Raw genomic sequence first — 17,707 nt, forward strand, 5'->3', positions numbered from 1 at the left:
CAGGGATGAATAGTTTACACCTATTGTCTGTTGACTAACGATTTTTCGTCGAGCTTTTCCTTTCAATAGTTTGCTACTTATTTGGAGTCGCAAGTTTGTGTTTCATAATGCAGTAAAGCCGCATTCTTACATTGTACTGAGTTAGAACTGCGTACCATGATTCTTTAACAAGTTCAATTTTCGACATACAACTAACGTTACAAGTTATGTATGAAGACTGCATATTGTGCCCATTTAACTAGGATTGTCTGCAAGGTCTCTCTTCCGTTGGTTTCCTTTTCACAGACGAGTTCCAAATACATGTTTGTAAACCACACCGCCAGATCTGTAATGTTTCACCAATAAACTACCAGTATCACTTCCAGGGGGGGGGGGGGGGGGGGATTGCTCATTCGACCCCCCCTTCGTATTTTCAAAACGGCTTACTGTACGATCACCAAATTTGCAGGGAAGATTGTGCTCATCGAGTTTTATAATTCCTGAAATTTTTTCTATCATTATGACGTAATATGACGTAATTATGACGTCATTAATTGATAATTTTGGCTAAAACGGGGAATTCCCATAATACCTAAGTATCTCACTCTAAAAGTTACAAGTAAAGGTTTCTTATTAATATTTAGGTGTTATAAGACTTCTGTTACCAAAAGCCGACGAAACGACGTCAAAATTACGTCATAGAATGACGTCATCTGTAGCTTAGCTATCCGCCATCTTGGATTATCAACCTTAAATTTTTCAAGATATATCTTTTCAACATATAACACTGAAGACCCTTGAAGATGGATTAAAAATTTTCACATGATTGTTTTCTGTAAGAAAATACCAAGTAGTGATGAAATTTGAGTGCAAATAAGCATGTTATACTTTTCATCATGATATTGTCGGCCATCTTGGATTTTGACCAATTAAGTCATCTCATTAGCATAATTTATGAATATTTAATTATAAATTTTGAACTTAGATGTGTTAGATATTAAAGATATATGAAAAGATGTTTAGTTTAGCAAGAAAATCTTAAAATCCCATTGTTTAAACCAAAATTAGTGATTTTTGTAAAATTTGCCTTTCAGAAACCCGTTGCCATGGCAACACGAAAAATCATAAACTTACGTAATTTTTTTTTCAAATTGTTGCCAACAATATTCTAGGAAAGCTCACCAAGTTTGGTTGTTCTAGCACAAGCCGTTTGGGAGCTATAGGAGGTCAAAGTTGGCCCCCTCCCCACCAACTACCGATCGCAAACACACCTCAAATTCTAATTAAGCGCTGAACTAGCACCAACCAGGCAGCACTAACGACAACCAAGGGCCTTACCTGTAGGTTTATGGTGGTAAGCGGTCTCCACGACTTCTGGAATTACGTAAAATCGCGTCAGTTCGGTCGAACACGTCGACGAAAACGCCAAACAAAATGGCGGTCAGATCACCGACAGGGCCAAGGTGAGAGGTCACAAACCTGATACAACCTGGACGATGGGTCAAACCACAGATCGCTGCATAAAGCTTTGCTCTTCTGGTTTTGAACCTGCGAAAAAAAAAAAAAACGTTCTGACTCTCTTTCTACGCGTCTGACTTTTATTCAAATCAAGTTGAAATCTGGCATTAAGGCTGCTATGCCCAACATCTATTGTTCAATTGACATTTAGAATTTGAAACACTGCGACGGCAATGCCATGACTGAACTATATTTACAACACATATTTGGCTTTCTTTACGCTGCATTTATTTTCAGAAATCCTTAATCAAGATAAAACCACAATTGAATATATCTCTACTTATCTAATGGTAAAACTGCTAAGGCAGGAGAAAGAGGATTATCAGACGATATAAATCAACAGAAAATCATTGGCTTTGTTTACGCCTGATTTATTTTGACAACACTGAACCAAAAACGGTTCTCAAGTATGTGTAATATACCATGCTTTATGCCAAATACTAAGAATCCATGTGAACAAACTACATATATGTGCCAAGTACATGCATATAACCACTATAAAAGGCGCGCGTATTGCTGTAAATGTTATTCTTTCGTATAAATCAAAGTCCAGAAAGTCCAGGATCCCAAGAATTCAGGTTCCAACATGATTACTTATTCATTAAAGGTTAGCTACTAACATGCTATAACTACCATAGGATTGTACGAAATAAATATGATAATCTTATATGCAAAACTTTTTCTATCACTACAACATTTTTTCTACCGCTATAAGATTTGGCGATTACTTTCAATACTACAAGTGTGGTGCGGTGTTCACATTGTCCTATACAAAATGTTCATGTTCCGTACGGTAAGACAAAGGGAATAGCCACCAAAGCGTCAGTAAATTACAGATTTCAGCTCATTTTCTCATCAACGTGTCTTTCTTTCTTTCAAGTCAAGTCTTTACAACATTGTGTGAAGGTCCTTCAAAAACAACATTTGCTCTGAGTGTGGCCCTCTCAAAAGTAGCACCTAAGTCACTATACCACATAACACAGCACCTACAGTTACAATACCACATGCACAGCACCTACAGTTACTATACCACATACACAGCATCTACAGTTACTATACCACGTGCACAGCACCTACAGTTACAATACCACATGCACAGCACCTACAGTTACTATACCACATGCACAGCACCTACAGTTACTATACCACATGCACAGCACCTACAGTTACTATACCACATGCACAGCACCTACAGTTACTATACCATATGCACAGCATCTACAGTTACAATACCACATGCACAGCACCTACAGTTACAATACCACATGCACAGCACCTACAGTTACTATACCACATGCACAGCACCTACAGTTACTATACCACATACACAGCATCTACAGTTACTATACCACATACACAGCATCTACAGTTACTATACCACATGCACAGCACCTACAGTTACTATACCACATACACACCACCTACAGTTACTATATCACATACACAGCACCTACAGTTACAATACCACATGCATATGTAGAGTCATTTTGGCCACAACTGTGAGGGGTTAGGATTGTCACACTGACAACGCTTGTGGGGGTTTTCACATGTGTCTAGATAAGTTAGACCTTCTTGCTGTCCTGTACCCACACTCCCAACACATGTAGGGTTTCTCACCGGTGTTTTGCTAGATGATGGTCCAAGGAGGGTTTATGTGCAGCAGAATAGTCACAATGGTCACACTTGTAGGGTTTATCTCCCGTATGAGTTCTCATATGTCGGGATAAGTCAGAATTTTGAGCCACCCTGTACCCACACTCCCAACACATGTAGGGTTTCTCACCGGTGTGTTTTCGTAAGTGTCGGTTCAAGTGAGATTTGTTTGCTACAGAAACGTCACACTGGTCACACTTGTAGGGTTTTTTCTCCTGTGTGGCTTCTTATGTGTATGGATAGGTTGCACTTCACAGCTGTCCTGTACCCACAATCTCCACACATGTAGGGTTTCTCACCGGTGTGTTTTCTTCTATGTCGACCCAATTTGGATTTCTCTGCAAATGAATAGTCACACTGGTCACACTTGTAGGGTTTCTCTCCTGTATGGGTTTTCATATGTAGGGATAAGGTATACTTTCTTATAGTCCTGTACCCGCATTCTTCGCACATGTAGGGTTTTTCACCAGTGTGTTTTGCTAGATGTTTATTCAATTCACCTTTCTGTGCAGCAGAATAGTCGCACTGGTCACACTTGTAGGGTCTCTCTCCAGTATGGGTTTTCATATGTCGAGATAAGTGGGACTTCTTAGCTGTCCTGTATTCACACTCCCCACACATGTAGGGTTTCTCACCGGTGTGATTTGCTAGATGTTGGTCCAAACTTGATTTCCGTGCGGCGGAATAGTCACACTGGTCACACTTGTAGGGTTTATCTCCAGTGTGGGTTCTCATATGTTTGGATAAGTCAAATTTTTGTGCTGCAGAATAGTCGCACTGGTCACACTTGTAGGGTCGATCTTTTGTATGGGTTCTCATATGTCTGGATAAGTCGGACTTTTGAGCTGCCCTGTGCTCACACTCCCCACACTTGTAGGGTTTCTCTCCTGTATGGGTATTCATATGTAGGGATAAATGGTACTTTCGCGCTGTCCTGTACCCACACTCTCCACACATGTAGGGTTTTTCACCAGCGTGTTTATCCACATGCCTTACCATATCGCCTATGCTCTCCTGTTCCTGTGAGGTTGGTGTGTTCTCAGGTTGGGGAAAGTTCACATCACACGTTTCTTGCTGCAGGCCCATGTTTGTTGTCTGGGTCTACATGCTGTCACTCTCCTTCCCAGGATGCCCAGTACACAGTACTCGAGTAGATACCTCACAGCTGGACTCTTCCATTTCTGCTTTTACATCGCACGTTTCGTCCCTTTTCTCTTCCTGCTGCCGTCTCGTGTCTGTTGTCTGCTCCCAAATGTTGTAAGTCTCGTTCCAAGGATGTCCGGTTGGTTGGGTCGCACCGAAGTAGTCGTAGGTTTCCTGGTCCTCACTGTACGTTTCCTGACACAGCACGTTCTCCTGTCCATCCTGTTGCCATCCAGTGTCTCCTGTCTCCTCCTCTTTGATGTGCGTCTCGTTCGCAGTTTGTTCCGCATGAAGCTCTTTAACGGGAGGCACACATGTGAACTCCGCCATCTCTGAAATGATGGTAAAAATAATAATATATTCCCACTCACGTTGCCTCAGTGGAGAGTTAAGGACTGGGGTGAGAAGACCGAGGCATCGTGGAATCCGAGATTCCATGCTTACCCGTAAAATACTTAGGGGGTGGGTGGGTGGGGGGGCTAAAAATTTGACTGCACTTCTTTCCCGTGCTCCCCCCATCTACTAATATCCTCTTCAGCAGAAAAGGTGAAGAATTGCTCCGAAACTTGATATCATGTGTTGCGCTCTGTTGTTCAGATATAACACAGAAAAGACACCTACACTTGAACAGAACTTTATTGCCCGACAATTGTACATGATATGGCAACTATTATTACACAAAGTACCAAATGACTGACACTCGGTTTTATTCCGACTGCTGTACCACATGAGAAAGAGCCATACACTCTTTGTGTCTGGCGGTAGGCTGTTCCAGACATTGGGCCCACGGTAGGCTATTGATCTTCTGAAGGTCTCTCGCTTAGGCTTTGGGACAACCAGTTGACTACTTGCTTTGGTTGTTCGTGTACTCTGGTCCCTGCAGTACACAAACATCTAGCGCATGTAGGGTGGTAGTTGCATATAACTTCGGAGCTTTGGATAATCCACACAGATCGGAGATATCCCTCTGGTGAAAAACGGCTACACTAGAAACCTACATTGCCTCTGACCGTGGACTGTAGCTAGACTAGTCTACTCTTGCTAGGCTGTGTCCCTCCCGTCCGGCTCATGATTCACTTGTGAATAGAGGGGGAGTTATATCACATGTCATAAACTCACGCGAGTGGAGATCTCGCGAGAGTTCATTCCATTGTGATATCATTGGGAATCTGGGTAAAATATATCAATTCATGTACGTCATTTGCACACAAGCAAGGGTTCAGATTTGACACAAGAAATTCTTTGTCCAACTAGTGGACCCGATTTAGCACCCCGTGTGTGTTTCCAGTGGTTTGCCAAGTACTAGTATAGCATTGTCTGCAGTCTCAGTAAATAAAATAAACAACAGTCGGATATATCCTAGCTATATATATTAGCTATATATGTAACATGTATGTATACTTCTCTCCCAGGGTTAGCCCTTGGTAATAGCCTACGGCTAGTTGGTCAGCCCTGGCTGTTTGTATACAGCTGAACAAATAAACAAATAAACAAACAAATATATACAGGGGATTCAACAGCCTAGTTCAAGATTCTTTTTTTACAGGCACTTACTGACTCACATACATGTACTTAAAGCAAATAATATATACATAGATCACAGCAACATAGACACAGAAAAACATAAAGATATACATACACAGACACCTCAAGAGCTTTATCACCTGATGATCGATTGATTGATTGATTGATTAATTGATTGTAACGTAGGCTTTGTGGTAGAATTTAGGGGCCGACGTTAGAATGGTGCTAGAATAATGGAAAAGACGATATACAGAAAAACACTGATTACATCAAAGGTATCGGTCATGTGAACTATGCTACTACTAAGCATAATCATCGTGAAATAATCTATAGTTAATAATTATCAAATCAAGATTCGTGATTTCGTGATGCACCATTTCTGACTGTATATTGAAGGTACAAATCTATATTTGACAGCCGTTACATCACTCATTACTACCCCCCCCCCCCCACTACCGATCGTAAACACACTTCTATTCTAGTTTACCGCTGAACTAGCGCCAACCAGGAATATTGGACGACACTCAAAGGCCTTACCTGTGTGTCTATGGTGTTTAGTGGTCTGCACGACTTCTGGAATCACGTAAAAATCACGTAAGTTTGGAGGAGATGAGCACCAAAGACGACGGCATAAAACAAAATGGCGGATGTCAGCTCATGAACGGGGCAAAGGCCAGAGGTCACAAACCTAATACCATTTGCCAATGGGTCAAATTAAAGTTCGCCGCATAACGCTCTACTCTCGTGGTTTTGAGCCTATCAAAGGCTTGTGTTTGGTTCCTGCATTAAATAATAGAAAGAAAGAAAAAAAAACTCGCCAAAAGACTCGAGTCTTGAGTCTAGGTGGGGTAATGGGTGGGACATCAAATATGCTGTGTCTTTCAGTTCCTTTCGGCACGGCAGCCATGTTTTCTCAGCAGTAGGACATACAGCTGACCTGTGCGACCTCACCCCAGTTCCAGGTTTACGCTTTTTCGTACAGTACACTACGCATGTGTGAGCAACATGAAATCTGGGCAATATGCCAAAAGTTAAAGAACCATGAACGTAAAAATGCCGCCATCTTGAATGCGCCATTACCGTCTGGATACCGTTACGCAAAGGGAACAATGTTAACTTCTCATGGGCCTTCACCTTTGACATAATACCCAGGATTCCTCTCACCCGTACATGCGTACTCTGCAAAATACCTTATGCAACACCTAGCATTTTCATTGCGCCCAAGTTTTCTCAAACGTACGGAGCTATTACCGCGCATGAAATCCCCGTCGCGGTACATCGTACGATGTATGTTACCAGGGCCTTTTCACCAATTTTTCCTTAGTTTGTGATGTGAGGCTTTCACTTCTAGGCCCAATCAGGCCAAGTAAAAAAAAAAAAACGGCTGATGTACACAGCGTTTTTGTTTAATTCACATTTAGAACTCATGGAACCTCCATACCGTATCAGCCACACGGTGATTTACATCATTTACCCGGACGGGAGACCTGGCGCATCCCCGTCTTGTAATTATACTCCGTAAGGGGCAGTGTAACCCCGTCGCGTGTATACATGTGCGAACATGTGCGATCACGTCGACCGATGATGATGATGATGAACCAAAATAACGCAACTATTGGATATAACCGACCCCCTTTGTAACACTGCTAAAACAATGCAGTCAGAATCGTGTCAATAGACAATGGAAATCAACACAGAATCAAAGGCTTTGTTTTATTTACATCCCTTCATTTTGATGATGATCTTTACCAAACTGCATGAAGTTCTGAACCATGTAAAAGATGTTGCTATAAGATAAAAAATACAGAATAAGCACTCAGAATACAAATGTACGGAATACTAAGTACACATTGTAAGCAATACGCAATGTTCTTATTGTTATATATGTATGCATATAATGCTGCGAATTTTGCAAAGGCAATGTTGTTCTTTCGAACAAATTAGACCAAAGAAACACCAATGCAAAAACGTTACAATTTCTACATGGAATTCTAAAAAGAAGAAACAGTCGATTTTAACACGAAAAGGTGAGTCTACTAAAACTTTCTTATGTACAGAACCTACAACTATGAAGTATTAGGTGCAATTTGACTTAGCAATTAGTTCAAACCAACTGCTTGAAAGATTGCTATAAATCTCTAACTGAACATGTCTGCCTCTAATGTAAATTTCGTTTTTACAGACTAGCTATCGGGCCCTTGAACAGACTAAGGCTACAGATAACATTTTCATAACTGGATGCAATTTTTTCTAAATGACCGTTCACGTTTTAAGGCAAAAACGTTGTATGCTGTACATTTGTCACACACGTAGATGTAGGTTCTTTGGTATGTCTTGTCAAATGTTTTGAAAGGCGAACTTTTTTTGCAGCAGAGTAGTAACACTGATGGCATTTATAAGGTTTTTCTCCCGTATGGGTCCACGTGTGTTGGGATAACTCAACCCTATAAGCCGCCGCGTATTCACACTCCCCACACTCTCACCGGTACATTTCTGTGCTGCAGAATAGTCGCACTAGTCACACTTGTAGGGCTTTTTCCCTGAATGCGTTCTCATATGTCTGGATAAGTTAGACTTTCGAGCTGTCCTGTGCCCGCACTCCCCACACATGTAGGGTTTCTCACCTGTGTGTGTTGCCAGATGGATGTCCAGGTCGGATTTCTGTACAGCAGAATAGTCGCACTGGTCACACTTGTAGGGTTTTTCCCCTGAATGGCTTCTCATGTGTCGGGATAAGTCAGGTTTTCGAGCTGTCCTGTACCCACACTCGTCACACATGAAAGGCTTCTCACCGGTGTGTTTCATTAGATGTTGGTCCAAATAATATTTCCGTGCAGCAGAATAGTCACACTGGTCACACTTGAAGGGTTTTTCCCCTGAATGCTTTCTCATATGTATGGATAAGATAGATCTAGTATATGTTCTGCACCCGCACTCTACACACATGAAGGGTTTGTCACCGGTGTGGTTTGCTACATGTTTCTTCAAATCATCTCTCCGTGCTGCGGAATAGTGACAATGGTCGCACTTGTAGGGTTTTTCTCCTGTATGGGTTTTAGTATGTCGGGATAAGTGGGACTTCTTAGCTGTCCTGTACCCACACTCCCCACACATGTAGGGTTTCTCCCCTGTATGGATTCTCATATGTTTGGATAAGTCGGACTTTTGAGCCGCTCTGTATCCACATTCCCCACACATGTAGGGCTTATCACCGGTGTGTCTTGTGCAATGATGGTCCAAATGGTGTTTATGTGCTGCAGAATAGTCACACTGGTCACACTTGTACGGCTTTTCCCCTGTGTGGGTTCTCATGTGTCGGGATAAGTGGGACTTATTAGCTGTCCTGTACCCACACTCCCCACACATGTAGGGTTTCTCACCTGTATGGATTCTCATATGATTGGATAAATCGGACTTTTGAGCCGCTCTGTATCCACATTCCCCACACATGTAGGGCTTATCACCGGTGTGTCTTGCAACATGTTGTTCCAAACTCCACTTACGTGAAGCAGAATAGTCACACTGGTCACAGGGTTTTTGTCCTGTGTGGATTCTCATATGTTGGGATAAGTCAGACTTCCTAGCTGTCCTGTACCCGCACTCCCCACACATGTAGGGTTTCTCACCAGTGTGTTTAACCACATGCCTTCCCACATTGCCTCTGCTCTCCTGTACCTGTGAGGTTGATGTGTTGTCAGGTTGGGGAAAGTTCACATCACACGTTTCCTGCTGGATGTCTGTTGTCTGGGTCTCCCTGCTGTCACTCTCCTTCCCAGGTTGTTCTGTGGACTTACTCTCCTTCCCAGGATCTCCAGCACACTGGTCTCCACAGAAACGTTCAACACTGGAATCTTCCATTTCTAAGAATTGTAAAACAAACTCATTTCATCTGGCAAAGAATAATGACTTCATTGACCCCAAATGACCTCCAGGGGAAACCAATAAATTCTTTTCAAATCATTGTCATAAGGCGGTCAGTAAAAGATCGGGAGGCCTATAGAACTACTACTTCTTCTTCGTATTGTGTTAAAAATCCTATTTTACCCATGCTTCTGGTGTACGTATGCTCCAAAAGTTGTTTGGTGGTTACATTACACTTATACTGCCCCCCCCCCCTCCCCATGCAAATACCTATGACAAACACAACTAAAATCTTCTATTTCTTACTCATAATTGAACAACCACCAACCAGGCGGTATTAACAGCAATCACAGGGCGTCTTACCTGTACGTCTATGGTGATTAGTAGTCTCCACGGCTTTTGGAATCACGTAAAACTCGAGTAAGTTTGGAGGAGATGAGACGACAACACCAAACAAAATGGTGGATGTCAGATCGCAGGGGTCAAAGGTAAGAGGTCACAAACCTGATATATCATTCACAAAGGGGTCAACCCAAGATCACTGGATAACGGTTTACTACATGAAGACCTTTATTGCAAATCCACCGTCGTAGTTTTGAACCTAGGTAATATATGTTGTCAAGCTTGTAGCTCTATCTCTACTGTTAATTGTCATCTTGAGACGAAATTTTCTATTCAAACTTACGATACGATTAGATTACTTCTTTATATCATATAACATTGACTGTCATAATTCCACCAGGTGCCATAATGCCGCCACCTCGACAAAACGTTAGTATAAAGGTCTTCCCAAAATTGTCTTGAACACCGAATGTTAAATATCCTAAATGTAACACAATTCAGACATTTAGGTGTTGAAGACAATCTTGAGAATTGTCTCGTACCGGACGCTAGAGCTGCAACCTCAATCTCTAGTTTCAAAAGACTAGTGACACGGTAGCGATCCACGAACGTGTATGGAATCAACGAGCTAATGATTGTCATTTGTTTACATTATTATTATTCTTTCATTTATGTATGTATGTATTTAGAATTCCTTTATTTTCAGTATTATCAATAGGAATTTTGTGTCAATATGTATATGATTAGTTGACCCCTCACCTCCTCCGTGTATGCTCGACCTCCACGAAAAGCGGCCTAGTAGGCCGATGGAGTTTTATCGAGTTAAAATAAAGGCACAAACAAACAAACAAACAAACAAAATGGCGGACGTCAGGACTCACCAACAGGGTAAAGGTGAGAGGTCACAAACCTGATACTCAATAGGTTAAACCACGGATCGCCGCATAACGCTTTACTCTCTGGTTTTGAACCTAGCAAAACGCTATAAATGAAGTAGCAGTGGTTATAATTCATGTATTTTATGAAAAAGTAATCCAAAAAGAGTAGTGGATGTATTTCAACACTAATGGAGATTTCTTGACAAACAAACAAAAACGTTCTATCTCAATTTCTACTTTTCAGATTCTGTCAGGTTTTGAAGGTTAGGTGGGATCCGATATGCGCAGGATTTCTTCCTCAACTCACGTTAGGATTTTGAGACGCTGCTTCCACAAGGATGCTATTGGGGTACGATTAAAATAAAAATAAAAATCTTATCTTCGAAGAAATTATGTTTGTTTGTTTTTTCTGTCAAAATTACGCCACGGTAGGAAATGTCTACATATCTTAAGCTGCGAAGACAACGGAGTCAAAATTATCAGACGATATTAACCAAAACCAATGCAAGTTACTACCTTTACTTAGACTTACTTTATTTTGAATGAGCTTTACCATATTATGCTCAGTTTTTAAACATGTCAGTATCATCTATGTTACTATAAGCTTAAATACTACGAATACATACATGTATAGCATACACATCGGTACGTATAAACTATATACTAATATAAGATCTTCTATCAAATAAAGTAGACTCAAGCAAGTAAACATACCAATGTCAAAATGTCCCAGCATTCAAATTAATACCGACATGTCTATATTTTGGTGGGAAAAAAACAAAGATCGTATCGAAACTATCTCATGTCTAAAACCTACGTCTATATGTTCTTTACAGCCCGATTTCAAACAAGCTTTCTTACATAAATGTTATCAAAAAATAAGCGGCCAACACAAAAGAAAGGAGCACATCTATTATGGCTACTATCTTAGGTACAAAACCTACATCTATAGAGTTTTAGGTGTGCCTATATCTATGTATGTGGCTGTATTTTACGTCTGGGACTGCATTGTTAGCAGCGACACCTAGCTGCAGTTCAAAGTTAACTTCTATATCTGTCGCCTGTATGAGCGCTTACATTTCAAAAAGATCAAGCTGACAACCTCCCTATTTTAAAACCTTCTATCACCAATTAAATAGTGTAGGCGATTGGTGCAAAATATAGCGAGAATTGTGCAAAATGTGGTAAAAGCATGAGAATCGGTATGATCAAGATCAAGCTGACTACCCCCCCCCCCCCCATGACATGGAGGTCAAGAACTATTGCCTGTACAACTGTCACATTTAGTTTCTTTCGTATACATGAAAAGTAGATAAAATTTCCTAGCTGCAAAGTAGTTACACTGGTGTAACTTATATGGTTTTTCTCCTCTGTGGGTTCTTATATGCTTAGGTTGTTAGACATTTGAGTTGCCTTGTTCCAACACACTTTGCACATCTAGGTCATTTTGCTGGTGTGCATTCTTACATGTCGGTTAAAGGAGAATTTTTTTTTGCAACAGAATGGTCACTTGTAAGGTTTTTATCCTGTATGTGTTTTCATGTGTTGGGATAAGGTAGATCTTTGAGCCGCCCTGTATCCGCACTTCTCACACATGTAGGGTTTCTCACCGGAATGTCTCGTTTGATGATCGATCAAATGTTGTTTCTGTGCAGCAGAATAGTCACACTGGTCACACTTGTAGGGTTTTTCTCCTGTGTGGGTTCTCAAATGTTGTGATAAGTTGGTCCTTTGAGCAGTCCTGTAGCCACACTCTCCATACATGTAGGGTTTGTCACCACTGTGTTTCATTAGATGTTGGTCCAAAGTGCCTTTCTGTGCAGCAGCATAGTCACACTGGTCACACTTGTAGGGTTTTTCTCCCGTGTGTTTTCGCATGTGTTTGGATAAGTGAGACTTCTGAGCTGTCCTGTACCCACACTCCCCACACATGTAGGGTTTCTCACCGGTGTGTATCGCTACATGTTGCTTCAAAGCAGTCTTTGTTGCAGCAGAATAGTCACACCGATCACACTTGTAGGGTTTCTCTCCTGTATGAATTCTCACATGTTCGGTTAGGTGAGACTTTTTCGCTGTGCTGTACCCACACTCCCCACACATGTATGGTTTCTCACCTGTGTGTTTTATTACATGTTGGTCCAAGGTGGATTTCTGTGCTGCCGAGTAGACACACTTATCACACTTGTAGGGTTTTTCCCCTGTGTGGGTTCTCAAATGTTGGGATAAGTGTTGTTTTTGAGCTGTCCTGTACCCGCACTTTCCACACATGTAGGGTTTCTCACCACTGTGTTTCATTAGATGTTGGTTCAAGTGGCCTTTCTGTGCAGCAGAATAATCACACCGATCACACTTGTACGGTTTTTCTCCTCTATGGGTTCTCATATGTACGGACAAGTCAGACTTTTGAGTCGCTCTGTGCCCACACTCATCACACATGTAGGGTTTCTCACCGGTGTGTTTTGCTACATGTTGCTCCAAATGCGATTTTCGTGAAGCAGAATAGTTACACTGATCACACTTAAGGGGGTTTTCTACGGTTGGGACTCTCATTGGTCGTCTGCTGTCAATCTCATTCACAGGGTGTCCAGGATGGTCCATCTCCTTCCCAGGATGCACAACACGCTGCTCTTCCAAGGAATGTTCACCGCTAGAATCGTCCATTTCTGCTCTGTAGGAGGGGGAGGGTATAGATTGTAGATCAAAACTTACTGCTAGAGCTGTGACACACACTAAGAATTATGTTTTTATTTTACCTGCAAAGTGCAACTTTTTAGATTTGTAACAAGCATTAACAGTTCTCTTCTTCTCAAATATGGAAAAAAAACATTACAAATCGCTCTTGACAAACTTTGCCTTCGGACAATGTTGGTCTACTTAATATCAATTATATTATATGGCGATAGACTAGTTTTTCAAAGACAAATGACATGTTTATATATGAAATTTTATTTTCAATCGGAACCTTATGAGACCACATACCTGGGTATGACAACGGTGCCGAATCAGAGGCTAGCTTCTTTATGGACGTAGGGGAGGGACGCCGCAACCTGGAATAGCATGAATATATTACTTGTGAAACAATCCAACATTCCTCCCACAAAAATCCTTTCTCCAAAGTGAGTCATACAATTGAAGAAAAAAAAAAAGTTACCTAATACTTTATAATAGTATGGTATACAGGGAAATAGCAAATTTACATGTGTCTCAAGTCTAAAAGTTCTTGATTTTCCACAATATCAAACAACACAGGACTGAAACGGTACACCGGGAGACGGTAAACCCGTTAGGAAAGAGCCGAAAACAAACCTCTTACGTTAGGTCGCACGCATTTTGGTTCGCCCCCCTCCCCCTTCAATGTTACCATAGTTACATTTGGAAAATGTCTATAAATCAAAAGCGTTACGGTGATCCTTTTCCCACCAACATGACGTTAAACTCTTTCGCACGTTATCAGAATACTTGGATGCATGTTTGTATGTCTTACCTGCTTCTATGGCGGGTTTTCTCTTCACGTAAACCGCCGGGACTCGGGCAGCTTTGTTCTTTCGTCGTGTCGTGGGGTCAGAGGTGAAGGTAAAGCGGTTCAAAGGTGATAATGTTTGCCTGATTACCCAGATAATATCTTTATGCCTGCTTGCACGTTAATAGGTATGTCCATGTTTCATTCAGCAAAAATCGAATTAAATTCGCAGACTTTTGTCTTGTTTGTTGCTTATGCATATGATGATGAAATATATCCATTAGGACTGCGGGGTAGTACCTTTTGGTCTATCCTTCCTTCCTTCCTTCCTTCCTTCCTTCCTTCCTTCCTTCCTTCCTTCCTTCCTTCCTTCCTTCCTTCCTTTCTCCTTCATATCGTTTAGCATAAGGTTATTCAATCCAAAAGACTTCTCTAAAGCAGGTAAATACTTACTTACTTAGTTCGAGCTCCCGCTCGAACCAATCCAGAGAACATCCAGAGAACTTCCTCCATTGCACTTGGTCCTCCATGGCCCTTTGTAGCTCTTTGGTATCATGCAGACTTGTGTCACTACGTAAATTGTCTAGGTAGGTCACCCTGGGTCTTCCCCTACCTCTTTTTTCATTTAGTAGTAGACTCCCAGAGTACAAGATGGTGTGCAGGGATTTCAGGGTGTCTAACACAATGCCCAGCCAGTTTCAATCTGCGCTGTTGTATTTTCTTGGTGACTGATGGTATGTCTTGGTACAGTTGCTCGTTCGTAAGCTTTTGTTGCCATGAAACGTTTAGGCACACGCGTAACATGCGGGTGTAACAGCCATTTAACCTTTACTCGAGTGACTTGGTTAAGGTCCACGTTTCCGAGCCATATAACAGTACAGATTCCACGGTGGCAATGAATAACCTTACTTTAATCCTGCGTGGAAGATTGGATTTCCATATAAGGTAAATATAATGGTCTTAAAACATGTTTATATGATATACTCCTATGATCCTAAGACATACAATATGGACAATAACATAGTATAATAACATCATAATTATAAATTATCAATAGTTCATAGGTCAATTTTGTAATTTTTCAATAGACACAATTATTTTTAAGTTACTTGATTTTCAGTTTGAAAGAAACAAACTTATAAGTAATTAAATCATTATTTTAGGTTATGTAATTAATGTATGTACCTTTTTCTAAAGAAATGTGTGAATTGTAGGTGGTACAACTTGAAATTTAGATGTGCGACTTAGGTTTTGCCCCCATCTGTTGGGGTGGGGGGGCTGCAATTCCTTTGACGTAGAGCGTAACTGGCTGCGTAATCGGATCCAATTGAAAGATGAGTGTGATGCAGCAGTAGCGAAAAACTGATTGTCTACATCTTCCAAAATGGGACACAGAATTGCTGTACTCGTGTTTTTAAGAATGGTAGATCTATAATTGCTCTTTACCAACCAGACCCATTTGAAATGACATAAAAGTCCTTTTAATTTCGTTATTGTGGTATATGGGTCAGACAAATCAAATAACATGGTGTTACTTAATGTGTCGAAGGCTATGTTATTTTTCTTGCTGCTGTCACACACACAGGAAAGTTTGAAATGTCAGAAATTACTGGGTATAACTGTAAAAGAAATCTAGACCTTAATTGTTAAACTTATTCAAACTAAATTGTAGATAGCTACAATCACTTCTGACCACAGTGACCAAACAATGAAAATGCAACAGGATTACCAAGTGCATTTTGAACTCGGATTGTAACTTAAGAAATGCTTTAAAAATATGTTTATGATTCTTTGTGTGTTCTTTATCATATATTATTTGCCTGTATAAGGGTCCTGTGGCCAAATTAAAGGACAATGCTTAAAACCCCCATCTATTTTACTATGTTGGGGTGCCATTCTGTTAAATACTGTAGAAGCCAGTTAATTGCACACTGGATAATCGCAACCTTCTGTTAATTGCACGAAATGCCCAAATCCCATGGTGATGTAGTCCAGCTTAATAACTTCGCTTAGTTGAATCATTCGGATAATTGCACGAAATGCACTGGCAAATGGGGCGAGCAATTAAGCAGCTTCTACTATTTTGTGAGTGGTATTAACGATTTTGTCAGCAACGTTTTTAATAATCTCTGCGAGCATATATGCAAACACTGTGTTGCAAGTACTATACACACACACCAAATGTTAAACAAGCGCACTTCTTTATTCATTGAAATGCAATGGCAGTGATATATATAGTAGCATGTATCATCACTCTATTGCTAATGCTGGAACAAAAACTACGTTCACAACACAACTGAGCAGAACGTCATAATGCCATCCAGAAAGACTCAAACAAACTTCACGGGAGGTTGCTGTATGAAGGAACACCAAAAACTATACGCTAAAATTGGGGAGCCAGCGTATTCCCTTACTAGGCAGACTGGCTTCGCTCTACGCTAAGTTAAGGTGCCAATTACGCTATACATAGAAATATACACCAATTACGCTCAACTTTGAGTTGGATCCGGGTGCAGGTGGAAATTACGTGGCTGATTACGCTCTATGTCAAAGGAAATGCTGACCCGCATTCAAATGCGGGTTTATCAGTAACTCGGGTAGACAGTAACGGTATTATCACCGACATCGATCACCACTAGCTGCCCCTTTGTTCCCACGGCAAAATACTTCACCATTTTTAGTCCGGTAGCCAGGTGCCGAACGAACTGCCCGCTGCTTGTTAACATCGACACCCGCTTGTACTGGCGATCCGCTACGAGAACGTGGCCGGAGCTGTCCGTACAGATGCCCATGGCATTCATGTGGCTCCCTCTTGGGCCTGCAAACCTGAACAGGAACTGTCCTGTCTCGTTGTACACGTGTACAAAGCCGTTTGATAACATCAGAATGTTCCCATCTGTATTGACAGAGACGTACTCTGAAACTGACCATTTTTGACCAAACACTCCGATCAGCGAGCCGTCGGGCTGAAATATCTGCACCTTGCCACTTCCCGGTCTCGTCACAATAACTTGGCCATTCCGAAGGTCCACGGCGATTCCGCCGAAATATCTGTCGCGCTGGATGTCAAACATTGACAAACCTCGGCCATACCTGCTGTACTGTACAACACGGGCGCCAACAACCACCACCGTTCCCACCACCCACAGGTTGTCGTTGCCGTCTATGGCGGGAGGGTCTTTTTAGCGAATGCCCACAAACGCCCACTCTAGCGAAGTCCGAGCTGCACGAATCTCATTTTTTTTGCTTGGAATATGTCCACGTTGTGCTCCCATGTATTAATCCTGAGTTTCAAGTCAATCCATCGACCCGAAGTGACATAAATCAAAGTTTTCGATTCTCGATGGTC

The 17,707-nt window shown here is 41.4% G+C and overlaps 3 protein-coding genes across 4 annotated transcripts in view; all 3 read right to left on the reverse strand.

The window, feature by feature from the left end:
- The window catches only part of LOC118407709 (zinc finger protein 501-like), a 482,642-nt gene extending 481,309 nt beyond the window's left edge, over nucleotides 1-1,333 (reverse strand). The window contains exon 1 of the mRNA XM_035808228.1: nucleotides 1,318-1,333. The gene's annotated coding sequence lies outside the window, so the exon portion shown is untranslated. The remainder of the gene's footprint in view (nucleotides 1-1,317) is intronic.
- Nucleotides 1-14,492, reverse strand: part of LOC118407616 (zinc finger protein OZF-like) — an 83,989-nt gene extending 69,497 nt beyond the window's left edge. Inside the window, exon 1 of one of the 2 annotated variants that reach the window (XM_035808121.1) lies at nucleotides 14,383-14,484. The gene's annotated coding sequence lies outside the window, so the exon portion shown is untranslated. Of the gene's footprint in view, nucleotides 1-14,382 lie in introns of both variants that reach the window. The other variant, XM_035808119.1, reaches the window with a different exon arrangement.
- Nucleotides 8,317-9,460, reverse strand: LOC118407630 (zinc finger protein 502-like). The gene has a single exon (XM_035808138.1). It carries the CDS (start codon nucleotides 9,427-9,429, stop codon nucleotides 8,332-8,334), a length of 1,098 nt encoding a protein of 365 aa, XP_035664031.1. The 5' UTR covers nucleotides 9,430-9,460; the 3' UTR covers nucleotides 8,317-8,331.
- Nucleotides 14,493-17,707: the final 3,215 nt, after the last annotated feature.

Source organism: Branchiostoma floridae, unplaced genomic scaffold (assembly GCF_000003815.2).
Source record: "Branchiostoma floridae strain S238N-H82 unplaced genomic scaffold, Bfl_VNyyK Sc7u5tJ_1439, whole genome shotgun sequence".
NCBI lineage: Eukaryota > Metazoa > Chordata > Leptocardii > Amphioxiformes > Branchiostomatidae > Branchiostoma > Branchiostoma floridae.

Bases quoted from the DNA above. Each gene is read 5' to 3' on its own strand.
- LOC118407630 (XM_035808138.1), bottom strand. From the start codon at position 9,429: ATGTGTGGGGAGTGCGGGTACAGGACAGCTAGGAAGTCTGACTTATCC.